This window comes from Rhinopithecus bieti, unplaced genomic scaffold (genome assembly GCF_001698545.2).
Source record: "Rhinopithecus bieti isolate Rb0 unplaced genomic scaffold, ASM169854v2 scaffold_3447, whole genome shotgun sequence".
In the NCBI taxonomy this organism is placed as follows: Eukaryota; Metazoa; Chordata; class Mammalia; order Primates; family Cercopithecidae; genus Rhinopithecus; species Rhinopithecus bieti.
The window spans coordinates 120,883-144,636 of record NW_016804116.1 but is presented as its reverse complement, the minus strand read 5'-3'; the positions used below and the strand labels follow the sequence as shown (position 1 = coordinate 144,636).

Genomic DNA, 23,754 nt, shown 5'->3' with positions numbered 1-23,754 from the left:
TAAAGAAATGAGGTAAGAAAAAACCTGACAAGTCGTTTAGAATAACTGGAGCAGAGGTCTTGGTCAGGGAGGGCAGTGACTTAATTAAAGCATGGAGTAGTAAAGGTCAACATTAAAAGCTCTGGTAAGCCACAGAAGGACTTTCAGAATGGGATGCCTCAAACTATCAAGTCCTTTCTTCCTTGCCTGCCTCTGCTCTAGGGCATGCTTTCTTAACCTCAGAACTGTTGATGTCTTGCCCCAGTAATACTTTGTTGCAGGAGATTGTCCTGTGCATTGTAGGATGTTTCTGCACCCATTAGATGCCAGTAGCAGCCTGCACTTCTAAGCTGTGACACCCAAAAATATCTCCAGACATTGCCAGAAGTCCCCTTGCAGAGCAAAATCTCACCTGATATGAACCACTGATCTAAAGATTGAAAAAGCTAAAATTCTCATTTTTCCAGCCTCCCTTGCAGCTAGAAATGACCATGTGACACAGTCTTGGCCAGTGAAATCTGAGAGGAGATCTACTGGAAACTCCTTCCATTTTCTGCCCTTTTTGATCTTGAATCAGCCTGAACAACAGCGGCCATTTGGCAGCCATGAGATGACAAACATAGAAAAAAGTCTTTGAGAATCACAGAGATATTGGCCCCTACATTTTTTATTGTATATATTTAAGGTGTAAAACCTGATGTTTTTCTATACATACATATTGTTAAATGATTACTCAAGTGAATAAACACGTTCATCACCTTCTTTTCATTTTTTGTGTGGTAAAAGCACCTAAAATCTATTCTCTTAGTACATTTTCAGTATACATATAATTTTAACTATCATCCTCATGCTATACATTAGAACTCTAGACTTATTCATCCCACAACACTGCAAGTTTGTATCTTTGGACATACTTCTCATTTCCTCCTCCATGCCCCGATAACTACTATTCTACTCTCTGTTTCTATGTATTCAACCTTTTTTTTAGGTTTTATGTGTAAGTGAGATCATACAGCATTTTTATTCCTGTCTCTGACTGGGTATATATCCAAAGAAAATGAAATCAGCATCTATGGAGATATCTGCACTCCCATACTTATTGTAGCCCTATTCATAATAGTCAAGATATAAAAACAACCAAAGCATCCATCGATAGATGAACAGATTTTAAAAACTGTGGTGTATTTACAAAATGAAATATTATTCAGCCTTAACAAAGAAGGAGATACTGCCACCTGTGACAACATGGACAAAGCTGGAATATATTATACTGAGTAAAATAAGCCAGACAGAGAAAGAAAAAGACAGGCCTCTACGTGTTTGTGCTAATGAGCCAATGCTAGCAACCACCTACCTCCAGACTTCTTATTATGTGGGTAAGATAACGTCTATGTATTTAGGCCACCAAGTTGAGGTTTTCATTTTTTGCAGTTGAAAACAATCCTGACTCTTAAACCACACAAACTTGTTTGGATTTTATCCCAGAGATAATGAGAATCCACTGAGGGATGCTAAAAAATAAAAAGAATTGCATCATCACATCTGCATTTTGGAAACATCATTTTGCTACAAAATACAGACTGTGAAACAAGATTGTAGAGGCATGACCATGGCAAATACCATTATGATAAGGCAGACAAAACCATGATGGCGCTTGGAGCCAGTCAATCAACGATGGTGGGACTAAAGTGGATGCCATACATTTTAACAGGCAAAATGAATCGACCAAAACAAGTTGGATATGGGCAGTGAAGAAGATGCATCAAAGGTTAAAAATCCTATTTCTGGATTAGGTGATGCCCTAGATAGGTACATAAAAGAAATAGCATATTTAAAGAGAAGGACAATATTCTATTCTAGGCTGGAGTGAATTTGAAATGCTTATAGCACAACCAAATAGCTATTTTCAGGACACTTAGATAAGAAGCTCAGAAAGTTAGAAAAGACAGAGGCATGATAATTGTCTAATATATGTATGGTATAATTCAAAATTTAATATTTTAATAAAATAACATTACTTATTATGAATATCAATGAATTGTTAATAAAAATACAGCTAAGCAAAATAAAATTAAAAATACATATACCTGTACCCACACAATTCTGGCACCTGGTTATAATTTGTAGTAAAATGTGGTTACCTATACATATGAATATACATACATAAATGGGATTATAATGTATATGATGTGTGGTAACAGGCTTCATTTACCTAGTAGCATATCATAAACATCTTTCTACTTCAATTCACACTCACAAATTTTCCCTAATATTTTTACTGCATGTATTATAAATAATTCTGAGATGAATCATCCTCACAGTAAAATTTCTGTGTATATCCCTAATTATTTCCTTAGGAGACACTTCCAGAAGTGGGATTTCTGGCTAGCACATGTGTTTTTAAGAGCTTTGATGGATATTGCCAAATTATTTTTTAGAGAGGTTGTAGCAAATTCACAATCCCATCAGCACAATGTGCAAGTACTCATCTCCCCAGACTTTCTCCAAGACTAAAATTATATACTTAATCAGTCAAGTCTTTGAGAAATGTATAAAATAAAAATGCTAATCTCATTGCAGTTTCCATTTTGTATTTTTCTGCCAGAATTTGAGCTGTTCATGTTTTATTGACAATTTGTATTTCTTCTTTTGCCAACTGTTGATTCTTGTTTTTCAGCAACTTTCCTTTTGGGACACTTCTATTGATTTGTAAGAGTTCTTCATTTGTTATAAACTTTAACTCTTCTTCATTAATGTTTCATTTTCCCCTAGTTTGACACTTGTCATTTACTTGTAGGGCCCATTGTGGTAAGCAGATATTTACAATTATTGGAATGGCCAAGGTTTGAAATGTTTGCTGGGAAGAATGGGCACAAGATGTGTCCAGAAATAAATAGGGAGATTAAAGTATGATGTGAAAAGCTCAGCTGAGATTGGAGACTATGAATTTCTAGTGGCTTCAAATGGCAAATTGTACTGGTGTTTGATAACTTGTGCAAAGTGAGAAAGGGTCACTTTTCCTAAGTCATCTAATATGAACCCTGGCTAGATTGGAACTGGAAAGTAAAACCAGCCCTTGCCTGAAGAGAAACCCAATCAGAACCTCAGTCCCTTTCTTTTTATGTAATATCCAGAGACCATCAGGCAAAACAAAAACAAAATATCAAATATTTTCAAACTCACTTAACCAGCAGAGGAGCGGTTTGGTCATTCAAACCACTGAGCATTTTCATGTAATTTTAAATGGCTCCTTTTATATAAACAGTATCTGTTTCCAACAAATGATCTTGAGGAGAAAGTCAGCCGTCTTCCTAAAGAGTACAACTTTGAACCAAAAAAGGGGTGAATATCAGACTCTCCCAACTCACATGCCTTCTTCTGTCTCCAACTCTCCCACAAGGTTACCAAACACCTTAGACACCCACCTAACAAAGAACACACACACACACACACAGAGAAAGTAAGCAGGATTCACTCAGTTGGGGTTTCACCTACTGGTTTACTCAGAAGCTACAGAAAGGAATATGGAAGTTATGTGTATTAGCAAATGTGTTGCTGAAATAAGGCACCACGTGGATAGGAGAGGAGGCAACAGATGTACTGGGAGAAAATAGGAGGGGCTGGGGCCCTGCGGGGTTGAAGATCTGGTAGAGCAGAATGAGGACATGAGGCAGCTACAAGATTAGGATATTTTCCACAATTTTCTTCCATCATACTTTTCATCATTGCTTCTAATTCAATTATTTAATTTTCTTCACTAAAAACAATGGTTATTTGTATCTTGAATATTCACCTACATATTTTAAATTTTCTTTATTAATTTCACTTATAATCAGGGAATGTTCTCCATTTCAGAATTGATTTTCAGTCATTGGGTCTACACACTGGATCCAAATTTTATTTTAGCCACACTGCTTTTCTATTTCTTTGCATTTTCTTTTTATCTCAGCCTATACTTACTTAAAGAAGCATTGTCTTCCTGCATCCCAAGTAATATTTAATTCAAGAGTATGGGGCAGGAAGGAGGAAGTTTGGAGGGGAGAGAAAAACAGGGCCATGTACTTTTCAGCCTTGACAAGATCACAAGACACATTGGTAAACACAGGACTATTCAATGAGTTACCACTTTCAATGGTCATAATTCAGGGTCATGTCGACTGAAATGGAAAATTGCCAGGTACCTCCTGTGCTGAGCAGAGGTCCAAAGTGCAGTGCTCTGTTTGCTCTCACGCGAGACATATTTTTGCAACAGCTGATTCACAGGTATCTTTTGGGTCTTCGGAAACTACAGACACTCTCCGCAAGCCCCACTTCATTTAGGGGATAGCTTCACTATAGAGCTAAGGAAATTATCCTTAAATTGCTTGTGAAAATGATGCCTGAATTTCAAAGCTCTTTTCCGCTCTTGTGTCCTTTCTCTCCAATGTTGCCTTGAAGCAAGAGCAAAGATGAGATTCCTCCAATGGGTGAGTGCCTAGAGAAGGGGGCCCTGGACTTCCTTAAGGGGAAAAAGGAGCTGACTGGTGACCTAGGCCTTCACTGATTCAAGAAGGCAGAGCCCTGGACCTGAGGCACAAGCAGACTACATGCTGCAGCTCGCCCAGCACAAGGCCCTGAGCAGTCCTTTTTTTTTTTGAAATCAGGATGCGCGTCATCCAAGATCCTCTCACAAAGAGAAGCCATGAACTTCCTTGGCTCATGGAACTCTCCACTTGGCTCAGATTTGCCACTGTAAATCATAATATCAGGTTTGCATTTCAACTCTTAGACCACCATGTGTCCACCCTGCCTAGAGAATTAGAAAGTAAAACCAGTCCTTGCCCAAAGGAAATCTAATTGAAACCCTAGTTCCTTCCTTTTTATACAATATATCCAGAGACATCAGGCAAAACAAAACAAAACAAAAACAAAAGCAAAGTATTAAGAAATTAAAAACTCATTCAAGCAGCAGAGGCACAGTTTAGTCATTCAAACCAGTGAGCATTTTCATGTATTTTAAAATGACTCCTTTTATATGAACAACATCTGTTTTCAAGAAATGATCTTGAGGAGAAAATCAACCATCTTACTAAAGAGTACAACTTTGAACCAACGAAGGGACAAATATCAGACTCTTCCATACTCCAGATGCCTTCTGTCTTCATCTCTTCTACAGCTTCATCAAATACCCCAGAAAGGCCCCAAACACAGAACATAAAAACACATACTCTCTCTCCCACATACACAGTCTCACACAGAGGCAGCCTGTGTGAGGTTAACCGCATAGAATAATTAGGCTGAGGTACTCCATCAGCCCCCGCCTTGGTCAGAGTTAATGCATAGTGACAGAAGCCAACAGTAGCCCCGGGCCACTTCACTCACTCACTTGAGCAGCTAAACATTTTCTGCAAGACAAAGCTCTTAGAACCCTTCATTTTTCAAATTAGAGAATGACAAGCTTAATTTCCAACCAGGAGACCTTTCATCTCAAAACTCAGCATAGCCGAGCAGTAGCTATGATTATGTAGTGTGTCTTTCCTGAGAATAAGGCCAGAGATGGCCAACCAGGAGACAACCTTGGACCCAGCCCCAGACCTCAGTCCTGGCCCAGCGGAGACCAGGCACCTACCTGAGACAAAGGAATAGGCCGCTAGGATGTTGCTGAGCAAAGCCATCTCCACGTGCTCCGGGTTGTGGCTGAGGGGTAGCCTCATGGGACATCCAGAGGGGACCTCCTGGAGGTGCTTGGCTGAATCAATGTGGCCACTCTCCCTCTTCTCTTCTGTTTGGGAAAACAAAGTGAGTGATAAGGCACATTCTGCTGTCCTGAGGCCGTGTTCCAGGTAGCCTGGGCTCCTAAAGACATATTTTTGCCACAGCTGATTTGCAGGTGTCCTTTGGGGCTTTGGAAACTACAGACCCTCTCTGGCCAGCCCCACTTTATTTGCGGGATAGCTTCACTATAGATCTATGGAAATTATCCTTCAATTGCTTGTGAAAACTATGCTTGCAAAAACTAGCCAGGCTCCTAAAGAAAGACCAGCAAGCTCTCCAAGCCAGGGGTGTCACAAAGATTTGGGGTCTTGTGCTCTTTGTTCAAGTGAGCTTCCTGGCTTTCAAGGAAGTAGAAACTCCTTACAACCCTGATTTTCCTGACCTTTCTCCTTTCTCTTCCCTGTATCTTCCTAATTCCCACTAAAATCCCCCCTTACCTCTTCTGGAACTCTTTATTTCATTCTCCCTGGTTCACCTTTGAGGCACAGCCCATCAGGTTCAAATCATCATTACAGTCATCACTGTATTTTAACTACAAGCCACAGCCCTTTCCTCTCCTGCTGTGCTTTGCCCGGAGCCTGCAGTGATGACACTTGTGTACCTTGATCAGCTTGCCTCATCCCTCAGGTCACTAAATGTGTGCCTTTGGCAGTGGTTCAGAGCTGGCTATCCCAGAACTGCCAAAGCGGTTCCCATTCTAAAATACCTATGAGAATTTGGGAGTGGGAGCTGCTCCCTGCCTCTAGCTCCATGACTCCACCTGTGACTGTGATGGGCGAGTAGAACACACACGTGGCCCAGACTGCCCATCCATAGAACCATCCCTCCAGAGATCAGAACACAGACTTGGGATCTCAGTGTTCAGCCTCTGGCTGGAGGAGCACATCCACTCCCCAGCTGCTGCAGCTCAAGCCTGGCATTAGCATTATCCAGTTACTCAGCAAAGGCTTTACAGAGAGCTCCTGAGCATGAAGTGGGAGAGAGGTGGCAAAGACCCAATGGCTCATTTGACACTGCTATGAACTGAAGGCAGGGAATTGAGTCACAGAGTGTAGAAGGGTGTCAGGCTTGGGGAATGAACCTGAGTTCTCAGTGGGTCATACATGTAACATGGGCCACAATTAGAAGGCCTGGAGAGCGGCAGTTCTATGAGGTAAATAGAATGGGCTACAACAGAACACTCTCAGGCTGGTAGATTTCTACAGGCTTCAGGAAAAACCAAAACAAGAAAACACCAACCAACTCACAGTTACAAAAAAACAACCACAAAGTCCTTGGAGCATCCAGAGGCTCTGAGAGTGACAGGACAAGGAGTGGGAGCTCCAGGGGCTTTGAAAAGAGACTGGCTGCTGTTAAGGGACCCCTGAGCCTCTAAGCCAGAACAGAGCGCCTCTTTCAACAGTCATCTGTGTTCCTAAAAGATGACAACTGGATGACACAGGTGAATGGTTAGAATCGTCACCCTGAGTTCAGAGGCTGTTCTCCAGATCTAAGGACTTCAAGACCCAGGAAAAGAGTGAAGCTACTGGAACATGTCTGAGTGTGTAGTGAGTCATGTCTATTTCAAATCCATTCCCTCCTTCCCGTCTCCACTAATGCTACCAGGGTGCAAGTCTTATCATTTTATTTCTGGGAGTTTTGCAACAATCTCCTATCTGGCCTTTCTGCTGGTACCTCCTTCCTTCTCAGTATAGCCCCCATGCTTATTAACAGGGTCATTTTTTCATAGTACAAATAGGATCACATCACTCCACCACCCAACTCTAATGAATTCCCATTGACCTTCTTAACACAATACACATCCACTTTCACAATATCTGACCCCTTCCTTACCTCCTAATGTGTCTCCTATCCAAGCTGACACACACATATATATACACATAGATAATAAGAATGCTTAGAGCTTCAACAATACTAGATTACTTTTAGTTTCCCCAAGTAGAGCAAGCCCTTTCCTCTCTTCATGCTTTTGGTCACAGTCTTCCTTTTGCCTAAATGCCCCCCTTCTCTTCATCTGTCTGGCAAATGTTTCCTATAAGAAATAATTCAGAAGTTTTATGGCAGTCCCAAAATCTCAATGACGTTTTCTGCAGAAATAAAAAAATCCATAGTGAAATTCATATGGAATCTCAGGGGACCCCAAATAGTCAAAACAATCTTGAAAATTAACAAAGTTAGACATCTCACCCTTCCTGATTTCAAAATCTATTATAAATCTATAGTAATCAAAACAGCATAGGCCTAGCATATAAAAACAGACATGTAGTATAATGGAATAGAATAGAACATCCAAAAATAAACCCTTACATATACGTTCAGATTATTTTTGCAAGCATGCCAAGACCATTCAATGGGAAAAGACTGCCTTTTCAGCAAACAGTGTTGGAAAAACTGGATGTCCACGTGCAAAAGGATGAAGTTGGACCCTTACCTTATACTATATAAAAAATTAACTCAAAATGTATCAAAGACCTAAATGTAACAGCTAAAAATTTTAGAAGAAAATTTTAGAAGACTGTTAGAAGAAAACATAGGGATAAAGATTCATGACATTGGGGTTGACAATGATTTCTTGGATGTGACACCAAAAGCACAGGCAACAAAAGCAAAAAAAAGAAATGGACTCTATTAAAATTAAAAACTTCTGTGCATCACAGGGTACAACAGAGTGAAAAGGCAACCCACACAATGGGAGAAAATATTTGCAAATAATATATCTGATAAAGGGTTAATATCTAGACTGCTACCTATCCTAATTCCTAATATCAGGACTCCTACAACTCAACAACTAAAAACAAAGAGCTTAATTTAAAAATGGGCAACAGACTTGAAGCAATATTTCTCCAAAGATACACAAGTAGTCAACAGGCACACGAAAAGATGCTCCACCTAACCAAGTATTAATGAAATCAAAATCAAAACCACAGTGAAATATCATCTCATACCCATTAGGATGACTACTATCAAAAATCAGAAAATAAGTATTGGAACTTGTACACTGTTGATGGGAAGGTAAAATTGTGCAGCCACTATGGAAAATAGGACGACTATTCCTTAAAAAATGTTTAAATAGAATTATCCTATGACCCAGCAATTCCACCTCTGGGTATATACTCAAAGGATTTTAAAGCAGAGACTTGAACAGAATTCATACACCAATGTTCAGAGCTGCATTATTCACAACAGCCAAAAGGTGGAAGTAACCCAAATGTCCATCCACAGATGGATGAATAAATAAAATGCTGTCCACACATACAATGCAATATTACTCACAGCCTTAAAAAGGAAGGCATAAACATGGATGAAACTTGAGGACATTAGGCTAAGTGAAATAAGCGAGTCAAAAAGGACAGATATTATATGATTCCACATGTATGAAGCACCAGCAGTGGTCATATTCACAGAGACAGAAAGTAGAGTAGCGGTTGTCAGGAGCAGAGGCAGGGAAAAGATAATTATTGAACAGGATACAGGGTACAAAGTTTCTGTTTTGCAAGATGAAAAGAGCTCTGGGGAAGGATGACAGTGATGGTTGCACAGTAATGTAAACATACTTAATGCCACTGAACTATACCCTTAACAGTAATTTAAGATAATGAATTTTGTTATATGTATTTTACCACAATTTAAAAATTGTGTTGGTGAGGTAAAACAGTGAATTTTGAAGGTTACTTTATTTAAAGAATCTTGCAATCAAATTTTGGTTTTAAGTTAATAAAAATGATGGCAGAATTACCTTTTAGTGGTATTCAATTTGAAGTCAATAAAATTCTAATTCATATCACAATATGAATGTGGCTTAATTTTAAGTAAGAGATGTTACTGCACTTATTTTTAAAAATCGGATTGTAAATAAGTGTAATCTCTCATATTTATAGATTAATAGGAAAAGATCGTATGAATAGATGGAAAATGCATTTGTGTAAAATTTAATAAAAATTCATGATTTAAGCAAAGGAAAGACCCCCATGAATCTTCCAAATGCCTTTCTTTGGCTATAAGAGTGTCTAGATATTCTTCTAATATTGTGCCTATGATATTGCGATTGGAACTGAGTGTCCCCTGGTATGTCACCCCCATACAGGTGACTGTGTCATTACATAGTGTTCAGGGGGTGATAATCTCATTATCCCTTTAGCTACCTGGGGAGAGGTGTGCTGTCAGGAGCAGAGAAGTTTCTGGTAAGAACAGTTCATCTCTGACAATGTTGGCATCAGCCAGTAGAGGTTCTAAAACTTGCTTGGCCCCAGTTGGCTTCTCAGACTCTGAAAGAAAAAAGCAGCAGCACAAAAACCATCCCATACCCAGGAGATCACATCATACCTTAGACCTGGTGTGCGTGTGAACCCAGCAGAGAAGCTTTGGTGGCTAGTGTCTGGATCCTTGGAAGGATGAATAGCATCCCCAAAGAGGAGAAAGCCCACTGACAGAGGTTAATCTGGAATTTGAACTAGACAGCCAGATAAACCAATCTCCCAAGGTCACAGCAGAAAGGATGCAAGAGGTAAAAGATCAAAGAAACATGCTTCCTTTCCACTCCCGTCAGCCAAAATCCACAAAACAGCTAGTGTGGGATGTGCCAATCTGGCCTCTCATCAGTGAAGTTTGCAGGCTAGCCTCTCTGGAACAGGAAGGGAGGGAATTCTGTTCCCTTCTAGCAATGCCCAGACGGGCCATGAAATAAAGTCTCACACAGCTCTGTAGGCACTAGAATCCTGGAAATGCTGATATGTAGATTCCTATACCGTGTGCCTTCCATGCTGAAGTGTCAAGGCCTCTACTCAGCCTAGGTAGGAAATCTCCCCTCTGTGTCCAGCTTCCCTTAGAAGCTTTCAGGAAGAATGAAATCAGTCATGGAGCTCTGAGCACTGAGCTGTCCCCACTTCACGTGTGCACACTCATTCATTCATTATCATCGCACCCTGCCAACTACTGCAGCTCCCGACTTCTGCTTATTGATGACTTTATAGAGACACATCTCAGCTGCTTCTTCCCCAAAAAGGAATGGTGGCACCATCCTATGTTAATTTTACAGGTCAAAAAAATAAGGGCGAGACAGAAAAGAAAACTGGAAGCATGGGATCGGTAACTGTTTACAGGCTCATGTACCAAAGTGCAGAAGTAGGTCTCTGAAGCCCATTGACCTTCCACTCTACACTTGTGAAAACCATCAGGCACTGACCCTAGGACAGTCACATGTTGTCTGAAGAGCAAAAGCTCAAATGGAAAAACAGTCCTCACATCACCAGCTGCGGAGAGGATACACATGGCCCCAGAGAAATAACTGAGCTGACAGAAACCCCGATTTTCTTTGTAGGGCAGATAAGCACCTGGGGATGATACATCTAACATGCCAGCCTGCCAGCCATTTGGTTTCCATTGCCCCATCAATCTTCCCCTCCCAACCATCACAAAGAATCATTTCCAGAGACATATCCTGGACCTTGTCATCATCTGGAAAGGTTTTACCTCTGAATACTGGGCTGTGAACTCCTTAAGGGCAGGGACCATGCCTTAATTCTTATCTTTGTTCTCAGAGTTTCCAACAATAAGTTCACAGAGCTAGTGCTCAGGGACTGTTTGCTGGATAAATGGCTCACACTGAGAAATCTCACTCTCCAATCAGAACCTCTATCTTACCTCTCTGATATGGTTTGGCTGTGTCCTCACTGAAATCTCATCTTGAAATATAGTTCCCACAATCCCCAAGTGTTGTAGGAGGGACCCAGTGAGGGGGGTAATTGAATCATGGGGCAAGTTCTCCTAGCAGTGAGTGAGTTCTCACTAGATCTGTTGGTTTTATAAGGGGCGTTTCCCCCTTTTGCTCAGTACTTCTCCATGATTGTAAGTTTCCTAAGGCCTCCCCAGCCACACAAAACTGTGAGTCAATTAAACCTCTTTCCTTTATAAATTACCCAGTCACGGGTATATCTTTATTAGCAGTGTGAGAATACTGCTATGCACTCTCCATACCTGAATCAAAGTAAACGTGCTTCCCAAGCTCTCTGAGGCTTCTATCTTGTCATTCCCTCCCTGCTCACTCAGTTTATCACTCTCATCCTAGATTCATCTTTTCTCTGCACAGCCTGGCTACTACAACTACACTACATGCCGCTCTCACCAGAACACTTCTGCTGCCCTCAACCTCAGGCCTAACTTCCAAAGCACTCCAACCCTCATGTGCCTTCTCTCCTCCCTACAGGCTAGTGCTTCTGAAAAAGTATAATCATTCATATTTGCAGCATTGCAAATGCTGAATTTACAAAATCAATTGAGGCCCCCAGTGCTGCGAGGAAAGCCAGAATGTATGTCCCTGACATCTTACTTTCTCACTTTCTCATTCTTTAATCTTCTCATTCAATCTTCTCAGCTTTCCAGAGAAATAGAGGGCACCCTACATGAACTGTAACTTTCCTCCCTTCCATCTCATTCTGACCTTCCTTCCTTCTGTCTCTAAGGAGTTTTCACCTGTGCTTTCAAATTATTTCCTCCTTCTTCCTACAGGACATGGTTCCATTAATGAATGATTCTTCTTTGACTTTCCCTTTTCTGGCTGATCTCCATCTCTCTATATAAATGGGTAGACAGATAGATGGATTGATAGATAGACAGGTAGATAAACAGATAATATGTATATAGAGTGATTACATATATTTGTAATCTCTTTCTCAAAATGTTAGTCTTTCACTTTCTCTTCACCTTCTTGCCCCATATATAAATACATATATACAAACACACATACATAGATACATTCTATACTTATATACGTGCATATATAAATATACAGCATATATGTATGTATGCATGTATGTATATATGTATGTGTATATGAATATCTATTGTTTTTTCTCAAATATTTGCTCATTCTTTCCCAATCACTCTCTCAATCTATCTTTTGATCTACTGCCCTTATCTCTTTTTATCTACTATAAACTTAAGTAATGTCCCCCACCTTTAAACAATCTTCCCTTTGCTCAGCCTCTGCTGTAGTTTCTTATCACCCATTCTACTTCCCTTCATAGACATACATCTTCATAGGAAGTTATATTTCCTCTTTCCATTTCTTCCATCAGTCCATCCTTGGCCTAAAATATCTGGCTTCATATCCAGCCTATCTACCAAAGCATTGTTGGTAAGGTGGCCACAGTGAAACAATCAAGTCTGTGCTTCTAATGATTGCTCCAGCATGGAGAGTATGAGCTCCTGGATGTCAAGGGGGCTCTTGTGTCCCATCCTTCTGCATTTGTGGTAGCTGACACAATTCCTGGCACATAAGTGCTTTAAAACAAATTTCTGTCTCAGTGATGGGAGTCAAGGTGTGTGGGGCTAAGATTGTCAGACATGGGCCTTAAAGCAGAATGAACAATGTCCTCAATGACACTGATATAACTCCTGAGACCTCAAGAAAAATCTTTGTCTTTTTTGAACCTAAGGGAACCAGGGTTAAGAAATGATATGGTCCTAGACAAGACTCACTTGGTGGTGGCCACAGACCACAGGAATACCAATGCTGTTACAGCAGGGCTCTCACACAGAGCCCGAGGCCTTCACTTAGCACTATGCAGAGGTCAGTACCAAGGGTGGTTCACAAAAAGTTTCTAACTTTAACACACTGTGATGCTGTTTAGCCTGGAGGCTGCCTACCTTCCTATCCCGAGGCAGAGCTTGCTTGTCTTAAATCAATAAATATTTATTAAGCCCACTAGAACCATTTATTTAGAAAGCAATGTGCACCTATTAAGGAACTGAGAATTCTCTGAAGATCCACATCTTACTCACCTCCATGCCCAGTGATTGACTCGTAGGGCTTCCTTTGAATGATTAAGTCCAGAAATGAGCAAATGTGGTCAGCAATCTACCTACCTACACTGCAAACAGAATCAAGTATAAATGCAATGTAAATTAAGTGGACAGTTGGGAAAAGAATAATTAATTTCAATAATAAGGTAGCAATGCAGAGGACCCATAAAGACTTCACAGAGAGGTAACATTCAAATTGAATGTTGAGCTACTGCATATTAATTTAACTACTGAGTATTGATTTAATAATGAATTATACTAATAGCCCACATTTATTGAGACCTTTCTCTTCAACCCGACAATTTGCAAAGTGCTATTTAATTTAAGTTTCATAACAGTCCCATGAGGTAGATGCTATTATCCTCGTTTTTCAGATGGGAAAACTGAGCTATGGAGAGGTAAAGTTGCCCAAGATCACCTAGCTAGAAAATGATGAAGTTCAAATTTAAACAGTCCAACTCCAGTGCTCTTAACTTTCTAGAGTAAAGAAAAGCACTGGAGACAGAGGGAAGAGCAGGAGCTAAAGTACATGGCACATCTTTAGCATGGGAGCAAAGGGATAGGCAGAGAAACTGAACAGAAGTCAAAGCTGCAAAGGCAAAGTTGGAATTGCATTTTGGTGGATCTGCAGTGCCTTGCAGAGGTTGAGCTTTATTTTATGGACAGTAAACAATATTAACAGGAGAATGACATGGTCAGTTCTGCTTTGTAGGAAGAAAACACTGGCAGAAGTGTGGAGGATGTGTTGGAGAAGCCAGAGATGGTCTGAAAGACTTATTGGGGGTCTAACTCAGTAGTCCAGGTAAAGGATGATGCACACCAAAAACCAAGGAGATAAAGTAGCTGAAGAAGCCAGCAACCCAGAAACCCAACACAACTGGTGCACAAAAACAGACTCCCAACAAATGCCTGCTCTCTCTAGCCAGAGGACCAGGAAAGGAGTGTTCTAGCACGACAGAAAACTCTTGGACAATAGCCACTCTACTTCGGCCAAACATCATTTTAAAAAACAAAAAACCCATGGCCTCATCCACACCCACACCCATACCAGCAAAGCCTGAGTAGATAGCCTAGACTTTCACCCTTAAGACACTATAGCAAGAAACTCCAACACCCTTGCCAGCGTGATGTCAGAGAAAGCCCAAGGGGAGAGATGAGACTTTCATCTGAGATAGCTAGTGAGCTACCTTCCCCGGCAATATCAGTAAGGACTACATGGGAAGCCTGGACATCCGCCCCCTCCTAGAAATAACTAGATACTCCTCCCCTTCTCCACTGGGGTATCAGAGGACTCTCATCACTACCAGTGGTTATAAGCCCCACATCAATGGAGACCACAAGGGATCCAGAACTCCCATCCCCATCCAGCAGTAATGAGGAGCCAATCAACTGATGTGAACACTAAGATGATAAGGATAATAGAATTATCTGGTAAAGATTTTTAAACACCATGATTTTAAAAATACTTCAACAAGCAATTATGCACATGCTTAAAACAAATAAAGAAATTAAAAGCCTCAGCAAAGAAATAAAAAGTCTCTGCAAATAAAGAGAAAATATAAAGAAACAGAATTTTATAATTAAAAAAATACAATAATGAGCAGCATTTGGAGACTCACATTGTGAACTTTTGCTCCAAGAACCACCACAGGAACATACCAGGGAAACTGAAAGAATTCACAGACCCTTTGAAAGGAGTGGCTTGCCACTGCACACTCCATGAAACAGCCAAAAAAACAGTCAGTGCCCAAAGTGTAAGGAAAGTCTGCCTCTGAACATACAGCCTCACTGGGGAACCGGGAAATCTAGATCATGGAAGAAGGATTTAACTTTACCTAGAGCTGAAATGAATTTAGATAGCTGAGCAAAATACAAAAGAAGAAGAAGCCATGGGAAGTGCCCCGTAGGCACTCCTGGTCCCCAGGGAAGCCCAGCGAAGCCATTTCTGACTTTATCTCACAGGGTTCCTGTGAGAGGGCAGCCAGTGGAACTGGGGAAGGGCCACAGGGAGAAGGAGACTTCTGGCTGAACTCTGTAATAATTTTGATCAAGTATGAATTTTCCTAGGCAGAATCTGAGGGGTGAGGGCGAACAGGAAGTGCAGATATGAGCACAGAAGCTGCTGCAGTCAGGGAGGGGTGAGGCCTGAAAGCCTTGCTTGCTTTCTCAGCAGGGAGGCTTGTAGCCTGGGGCAAGATCTCAGCCCTGTGCACCAGAGGCCTGTAAACAAATTCAGCTCTGTTGGTTGTTGGCAGGACTAAGACTGGCCTTGGTGGCTGTGTGGGAGCTGGGTGAGGTCTGTCACTGCGAGCTTTCCCCCACTTCCCTGGCAATCTGTATGAATCAGCGGAAGCAGCCATAATCCTCCTTGGAACATAACTCCATTGGCCTGAGAACCACTGCCCCGTCCCCACAAGTGGTCTCTGCAGGCACCACCCAAGAAGAGTCTGAGCTCAGACACACCTAGCCCTACTCCCACGTGATGGTCTTTTTCTACCCACATTGGTAGCTGAAGACAAAAGACATAAACTTGCAGGAGCTCCATAGCCCCCCTACACCCATCAGTGCCTGAGAAACCTGAATAGTTATCCCACTGACCTTAGGGCAAGCTTGCATCCCCCAATATTACCACAGCTGATGCTCTCTTTAAAGCGTCACCTCCTGGCTGGAGGACAACCAACTCAAGCCATTACAGCAACTCATTACGGAACCACCCTGCTCCAAGAAAGGAGAAAACAACAACTAATTTCACTATCCGTAATATCCTGGCTAACCAGAGGTCTTGAATCTGTCTATGTGACAACTTCGTTATAAGCATAACCAGTATTTAAGAAAACCAATGCACTAAACAAAACAATAACCAAGGACTCTCACAGAATCCACCTCACTCTCCTGCTACCTCCACCAGAACAGGTGCTGGTATCCATGGCTGACAGACCCGAAGATAGATCGCATCACAGAACTCTTTGCAGACACTTCCCAGTACCAGCCTGGAGCCCGGTAGCTCAGCAAACCCTAACCCTAGCCCTAACCTTAAATATATATGCACCTAACACTGGAGATCCCAAATTTATAAAACAATTACCACTTGACCTAAGAAATGAGATAGACAGCAACACACTAATAGTGGAGAACTTCAATACCCCACTGACAGCACTAGACAGGTCATCAAGACAGAATATCAACGAAGAAACAATGGGCTTAAACTATACCCTAGAACAAATGAACTTAACAGATATTTACAGAACATTCTGCCCAACAACAGCAGAATATACATTCTATTCATCAGCACACAGAACATTCTCCAAGATAGACTAGACCACAAAACAAGTCTCAATTAATTTAAGAAAATCAAAATTATATTGACTACTCTCTCAGACCACAGTGGAATAAAACTGGGAATCAACTCCAAAAGGAACCCTCAAAACCCTGCAAGTATGTGGAAATTAAGTAATCAGCTCCTGAATGATCTTTGGGTCAACAATGAAATAAAGATGGAAATTTAAAAATTGTCTGAACTGAATAATAACGAAACAATCTATCACAACCTCTGGGATACAGCAAAAGTCGTGTTAAGAGGAAATTTCACAGCATTAAATGCCTACATCAAAAAATCTGAAAGAGCTCGAATAGACAATCTAAGGTCACACCTCAAGGAACTAGAGAAACAAGAACAAACCAAACCCAAAACATAGGAGATAAAAAGAAATAACAAGGATCGCAATAGAACTAAATGAAATTGAAATAAACAAAAACAACACAAAATATAAATGAAACAAAAAGCTGGTTATTTGAAAAGATAAACAAAATTGTTAGACCATTCATGAGATTAACCAAGAAAAGAGAGACGATCCATATAAACTCAATTGGAAAAGAAACAGAAGATGTTACAACTGATACAACAGAAATACAAAGGATCATTCAAGGCTACAATGAATACTTTTATGCGCACAGACTAGAAAATCTAGAGGGGATGGGTAAATTCCTGGAAATATACAGCCCTCCTGGATTAAACCAGGAAGAAATAGAAACTCTGAATAGATCAGTAACAAGTAGCAAGATTGAAACAGTAACAAAAAAGTTGCCAGTAAAAAAAAAATAATAAAAAAATAAATAAATAAAAAATAAAAAAATCCAGGACCAGATGGATTCGCAGATGAATTCTACCAGGCTTTCAAAGAAGAATTGGTACTAATATTGCTAAAACTATTCCAAAAGATAGAGAAAGAGAATCCTTCTGAAATCATTCTATGAAGCCACTATCAGCCTAATACCAAAACCAGGAAAAGGCATAACAAAATAGAAAACTACAGACCAATATGCCTGAAGAACACAGATGCAAAAACCCTCAACAAAATACTAGCTAACTGAATCCAACAGCATAGCAAAAATAATAATAATAATACACCATGATCAAGTGAGTTTTATACCAGGGATGCAGGGATAGTTTCACATACACAGGTCAATAAATGTGAAGCACCACATAAACAGAATTAAAAACAGAAATTGTATGATCATCTCAATAGACACAGAAAAAAAATCTGACATCTGACAAAATCTAGCATCCCTTTATGATTAAAACCCTGAGGAAAATCAGCATGGTAGGGACATACCTTAAGGTAATAAAAGCCATCTATGACAAATCCACAGCCAATATTATACTGAATGGGGAAAAGTTGAAAGCATTCCCCCGAGAACTGAAACAAGACAAAAATGCCCACTTTTACCACTTCAATTAAGCATAGTACTGGAAGTCCTAGTCAGAGCAATCAGACAAGAGAAAGAAATAAAGGTCATTCAAATTGGTAAAGAGGAAGTCAAATGGTCACTGTTTGATGATGATATTATCATATACCTGGAAAACCCTCAGGACTCATCCAAAAAGATCCTAGAACTGATAAATGAATTCAGTAAGGTTTCAGGATACAAAATCAATGTATACAAATCAATAACACTGCTATACAACAACAATGACTAAGCTGATAATCAAATCAAGAACTCAACCAACTTTACAATAGCTGCAAAAACAAAAATAAAGTACTTAGGAATATACCTAAACAAGGAATATTCACCTTACTCCTGCAAGAATAGCCATAATTTAAAAATCAAAAACTAATAGATGTCGGCATGGATGTGGTGAAAAGAGAATATTTATACACTACTGGTGGGAATGTAAACCCGTACAACCACTATACGACAGTACAGAGATTCCTTAAAGAATGAAAAGCAGATCTGCCATTTGATCCAGCAATCTCACTACTGAGTATCCACCCAGTGGAAAATAAGTCATTATATGGAAAAGACACTTGCACATGAATGTTTGTAGCAGCACAATTCATAACTGCAAAAATATGGAACCAGCCCAAATGCTCATCAATCAACGAGTGGATAAAGAATATGTAGTTATATATATATATATATATATAAACTATATATATAAAAATACATAAATAGCATTCCATATATGATGGAATACTATTCAGCCATAAAGAAATGATGACATTCTTAGCAACCTGGATCGAGCTGGAGACCATTATTCTAAGTGAAGTAACTCAGGAATAGAAAACCACACATTGTATGTTCTCACTTTTAAGTGGGAGCTAAGCTTATGAGGATGCAAAGGCATAAGAATAATACAGTGCAGTTTGGGGACTTCGGGGAAGGCTGGGAGGAGGGTAAGGGGTAGAAGACTATACACTGGGTACAGTGTACACTGCTTGGGTGATACTTTCACCAAAATCTCAGAAATCACCATTAAAAAAATCCATGTAATGGACGCACATGGTAGCTCACGCCTGTAATCCCAGCACTTTGGGAGGCCGAGGTGGGCAGATCAGGAGGTCACAAGATCGCGACCATCCTGGCTAACACGGTGAAACCCCGTCTCTACTAAAAATACAAAAAAATTAGCCGGGCGTGGTGGCTGGCACCTGTAGTCCCAGCTACTCGGGAGGCTGAGGCAGGAGAATGGCGTGAACTTGCAGTGAGCCAAGATCAGGCAGCTGCACTCCTGTCTGGCCGACAGAGCAAGACTCCGTCTCAAAAAAAAAAAAAAAAAAAAAAAAAGGGCTTATCTGTGTAATTAAACAGCACCTGTTCCCAAAAACTATTGAAATAAAAAAAATGTTTAAATAAAGAAAGGATAGGACACCTGCCATATGAAAAGAACTAAAGAAATAAAGGAACTGAATAAGGAGATACTTGTAACACAGCCAGTGTTTATGTGAGTAAAACTTGGTATTGTAGGTCTGGTAATTAAAAGAAAAGGTCATGTTTATTTTTGTTAACAACAATAATAAAAGCCAACATTTATTAAGTACATTCCACACACTAAAAAAATACAATAACCAAAATAAAAAGCTCAAAATAAATAAATGGGCTCGATGGTAAATGGAGGAGGCAGAGGAAACAATGAGTGATCTGAAAGACAGAATAATAGAAATTACTTAGTTGAACTACAGAGAGAAAACAGACTGGAAAAAAAAATGAACAGAGTCTTAGGGACCTGTGAGATTATTACAAAAGGTCTAACATTTGTGTCATTGGAGCTCCAGAATGCAAGAAGGATGAAGAGGAATTGAGAAAGTAATCAAAGAAATAATGACTTTTAAAAATCCAAATTTGTCAAGAAACATAAACTTATGGATTCAAGAAGCTGAGCAAATCTCAAGTGGAATAAATCCAAAGAAATCCATGTGAAGATACACTGTAATTTAACTTTCGAAAACTAAAGACTAAAGAGGTTGGGTGTGGTGGCTCAAGCCTGTGATCCCAGCACTTTAGGAAGCCAGGGTGGGCAGGTTACTTGAGCTCAGGTGTTTCAGACCAGTCTACGTAATATGGCAAAACCACATCTTTATTAAAAATACAAAAATTAGCTGGGTATGGTGGCATACACCTGTGCGTCCCAGCTACTCAGGAGGCTGAGGTGGGAGGATCACTTGAGCCTAGGAGGTCGAGACTGCAGTAAACCGAGATTGCCCCACTGCACTACAGCCTGAGTGACACAGAGTGAGGCCCTGTTAAAAAAAAAAAAAAAAAAAAAAAGAAGAAGAAGAAGAAGAAGAAGAAAGAAAGAAAACCAAAGACAAAAAAAATTGAAAGCTGCCTGAGAAAAATGACGTCTTAGCTACAGGGAAAAAACAATTCAGAACACAGAGGGTTTCTCATTGGAAACCATGTAAGTCAAAAGGCAGTAAGTAGCACAATATATATTTCAGGGGCTGAAAGAAATGAACTGTGAATCCAGAATCAATACCCAGCAAAACTCCCCTTCAAGATGTAGGGGAAACCAGACATTCTCCAATGAAGGAAAACTAAGAGAATTTGTCACCAGCAGACCTACCCAAAAAGAATTACTAAAGTCCTCTAAACAGAAAGAATTTTTAAAAGATATCATGAAATATCAAGAAGAAAGCACAAATATATGTAAATACGGTAGGCTTTCTTTTTCCTCATGAGTTTTCTAAATTGCATTTAACAGTTGAAGCAAAAATGTTAACACTTTCTGATGCAGTTCTGAATGTATGTAAAGAAGACCAGGCACAGTTACTTACACCTGTAATCCCAGCGATTCGGGAGGCAGAGGCAGGAGGGTCACTTGATACCAGGAATTTCGACCAGCCTGGGCAACATTGTGAGACCCCAATCTCTAAAAAAAAATAATTATTATTTTATTTTATTTTATTTATTTTTGAGACGGGAGTCTCACTCTGTCGCCCAGGCTTGAGTGCAGTGGGGCGATCTCGGCTCACTGCAAGCTCCGCCTCCCGGGTTCACGCCATTCTCCTGCCTCAGCCTCCCGAGTAGCTGGGACTATAGGCGCTCGCCACCACGCCTGGCTAATTTTTTTGTATTTTTAGCAGAGACAGGGTTTCACCGTGTTAGCCACGATGGTCTCCATCTCCTGATCTCGTGATCCGCCCGCCTCGGCCTCCCAATAATTTAAAAAAACACTTAGCAGGGCATGGTGGCAAATGCCTACAGTCTCAGCTACTCTGAGGCAGTAAGATTGCTTAAGCCCAGGAATTCGAGCCTGCAGTGAGCTATGATTGTGCCACTGCACTCCAGTTTGGGCAGCAGAGAGAGACCTTGTCTGAAAAATAAAATAAAATTAAGTTAAAATGAAAAAGTAATGTATGTAAAGGAAATATTTAAGGCACACTTTGGAGTAGGGCAAAGGGAAGCAAAGCAGGATAAGGTTTTTATGTTTCACTCAAACTGGTGAAATGGCACCAGCAGACGGTAAATAGCCATATATATATATAACAACCACTAGAAAAACTGTATGAAGAAATACATTTAAAAACACTACAAACAAATCAAAATGGGATTCTAAAACAATGTTCAAGTAACTAAAAAAAAGAAAACAGAGAAACAAACAAACAAAAAACAGAAGACAAAAGACAAAATGGCAGACGTCACCCCTAACATCTCAATACTGACATTAAGTGTAAATAATCTGAACACACCAATTAAAGATAGCTATTGGCAAAGTGGATTTTAAAAATGACCCTCTGTCGGATGCATAGTTTGCAAATATTTTCTCTCATTCTGTAAGTTGATTGTTACTCTGTTAACACTTCTTTTGCTCTGCGGAAGCTTTTTAGTTTAATTGGGTCCCATTTATTTCTTTTGCTTCTGTTGCATCTGCTTTTGGGGTCTTAGTCACAGATTCTTTGCCTCAGTCAATGTCTAAAAAAGTTTTCCTAGGTTTTCTTCTATCATTCTTATGGTTTCAGATATTATATTTAAGTCTTTAATCCATCTTGACTTAATTTTTGTATATGGTGAGAGATAGGGATCCAGTTTAATTCTTTTACATGTGACTATCCAATTTTCCCAGCACCATCCACTGAATAGGGTATCCTTTCCCTAGTTTATGTTTTTGTGTGCCTTGTCAAAGATCAGTCCAGAATCTCCAAGTCAAACAAATCAGCAAGAAAAAAAATCCCATTAAAAAGTGGGCAAATGATATAAATAGAAATTTCTCAAAAGAGGGTATACAAATGGCCAACAAATATATGAAAAAATGCTCAACATCACTTATCATCAGAGAAATGCAAATTAAACTCACAATGAGATGTCACTTATCCTCACTAGAATGGCCATTATTAAAAAGTCAAGAAGCAATAGATGGCATAGATATGGCAAAAAAAAAAAAAAGGACACTTGTTTATACACTGCTGATGGGAGGGTAAATTAGAACAACCTCTATGGAAAACCATATGGAGTTTTCTCAAATAACTAAAAGTAGATCTACCATTTGATGAAGCAATCCCACTACTGGGTATCTACCCAGAGGAAAAGAGATCATTATATAAAAAGACACTTGCACACATATGTTTACTGCAGCACAATTCACAATTGCAAGATATGGAATCAACCTAAGTACCACCAACCAATGAATAAATAAAGTGTGGTGTGCATGTAATTCATTCATCAGTTGAATGCCATACAAAGAATAAAATAATGTCTTTTGCAGCAACTTGGATAGAACTGGAGGCCATTATCCTAAGTGAAATAACTCAAGAATGGAAAACCAAATGCCATGTGTTCTCACTTACAAGTAGAAACTAAGCTATGGGTACACAAAGGCATACAGTGGTATAATAGACAGTGGAGACTCAGGATGGGGAAGGATAGAGGGAGTGAGAGATGAAAACCTACCATTGGGTACAACACACGCTATTCAGGTGAAGGATACACTAAAATCCTAGACTTTACCACTGTATGATTCATCCATGTAACCAAAAGATACTTGTACCTCTAAAGCTATTGAAATAAAATGTTTTTAAAAACGATGTCCCAACTATACACTATAAGAAATTATAAAAAACCTTTCTTTGATTATTTTCTCAGTGCTAGGATTACTGGCACCACACCCAGCCACTGCCAGTATTGTTATATATGAAGTTAGTTTCTCACAGTGTATAGTTGAGACATGGTTTTTTATAGCCAAGGCGGGCAGATTGCTTGAGCCCAGGAGTTAGAGACCAGCCTGGGCAACATGGCGAAACCCCATCTCTACAAAAAATACAAAAATTAGCCAGGCATGGTAATGCACATCTGTAGTCCCAGCTACTCAGGAGGCTGAGCGGGGAGGATGGCTTGAGCCCAGGTGGCAGAGGTTGCAATGAGCTGAGAGCATGCCACTGCACTCCAGCCTGGCAACAGAGCAAGACCCTGTCTTAAAAACAAAACAAAGCAAAACCCCCCCCC

At 40.0% G+C, this 23,754-nt stretch overlaps 1 protein-coding gene across 8 annotated transcripts in view; it reads right to left on the bottom strand.

Moving 5' to 3' along the window:
- EVA1A (eva-1 homolog A, regulator of programmed cell death) overlaps positions 1 to 23,754 on the bottom strand; it is a 74,794-nt gene that overhangs the window by 25,799 nt on the left and 25,241 nt on the right. For 3 of the 8 annotated variants that reach the window (XM_017864184.1, XM_017864163.1, XM_017864157.1), the window contains one exon: positions 5,588 to 5,740. In XM_017864184.1, the coding sequence (XP_017719673.1) occupies positions 5,588 to 5,672 (85 nt within the window). In that variant the 5' untranslated portion in view covers positions 5,673 to 5,740. Of the gene's footprint in view, positions 1 to 5,587; positions 5,741 to 6,170; positions 6,320 to 9,875; positions 9,996 to 10,056; positions 10,137 to 13,512; positions 13,602 to 21,089; positions 21,122 to 23,754 lie in introns of those variants that run through there. The other 5 variants (XM_017864190.1, XM_017864205.1, XM_017864196.1 and 2 more) reach the window with 5 other exon arrangements.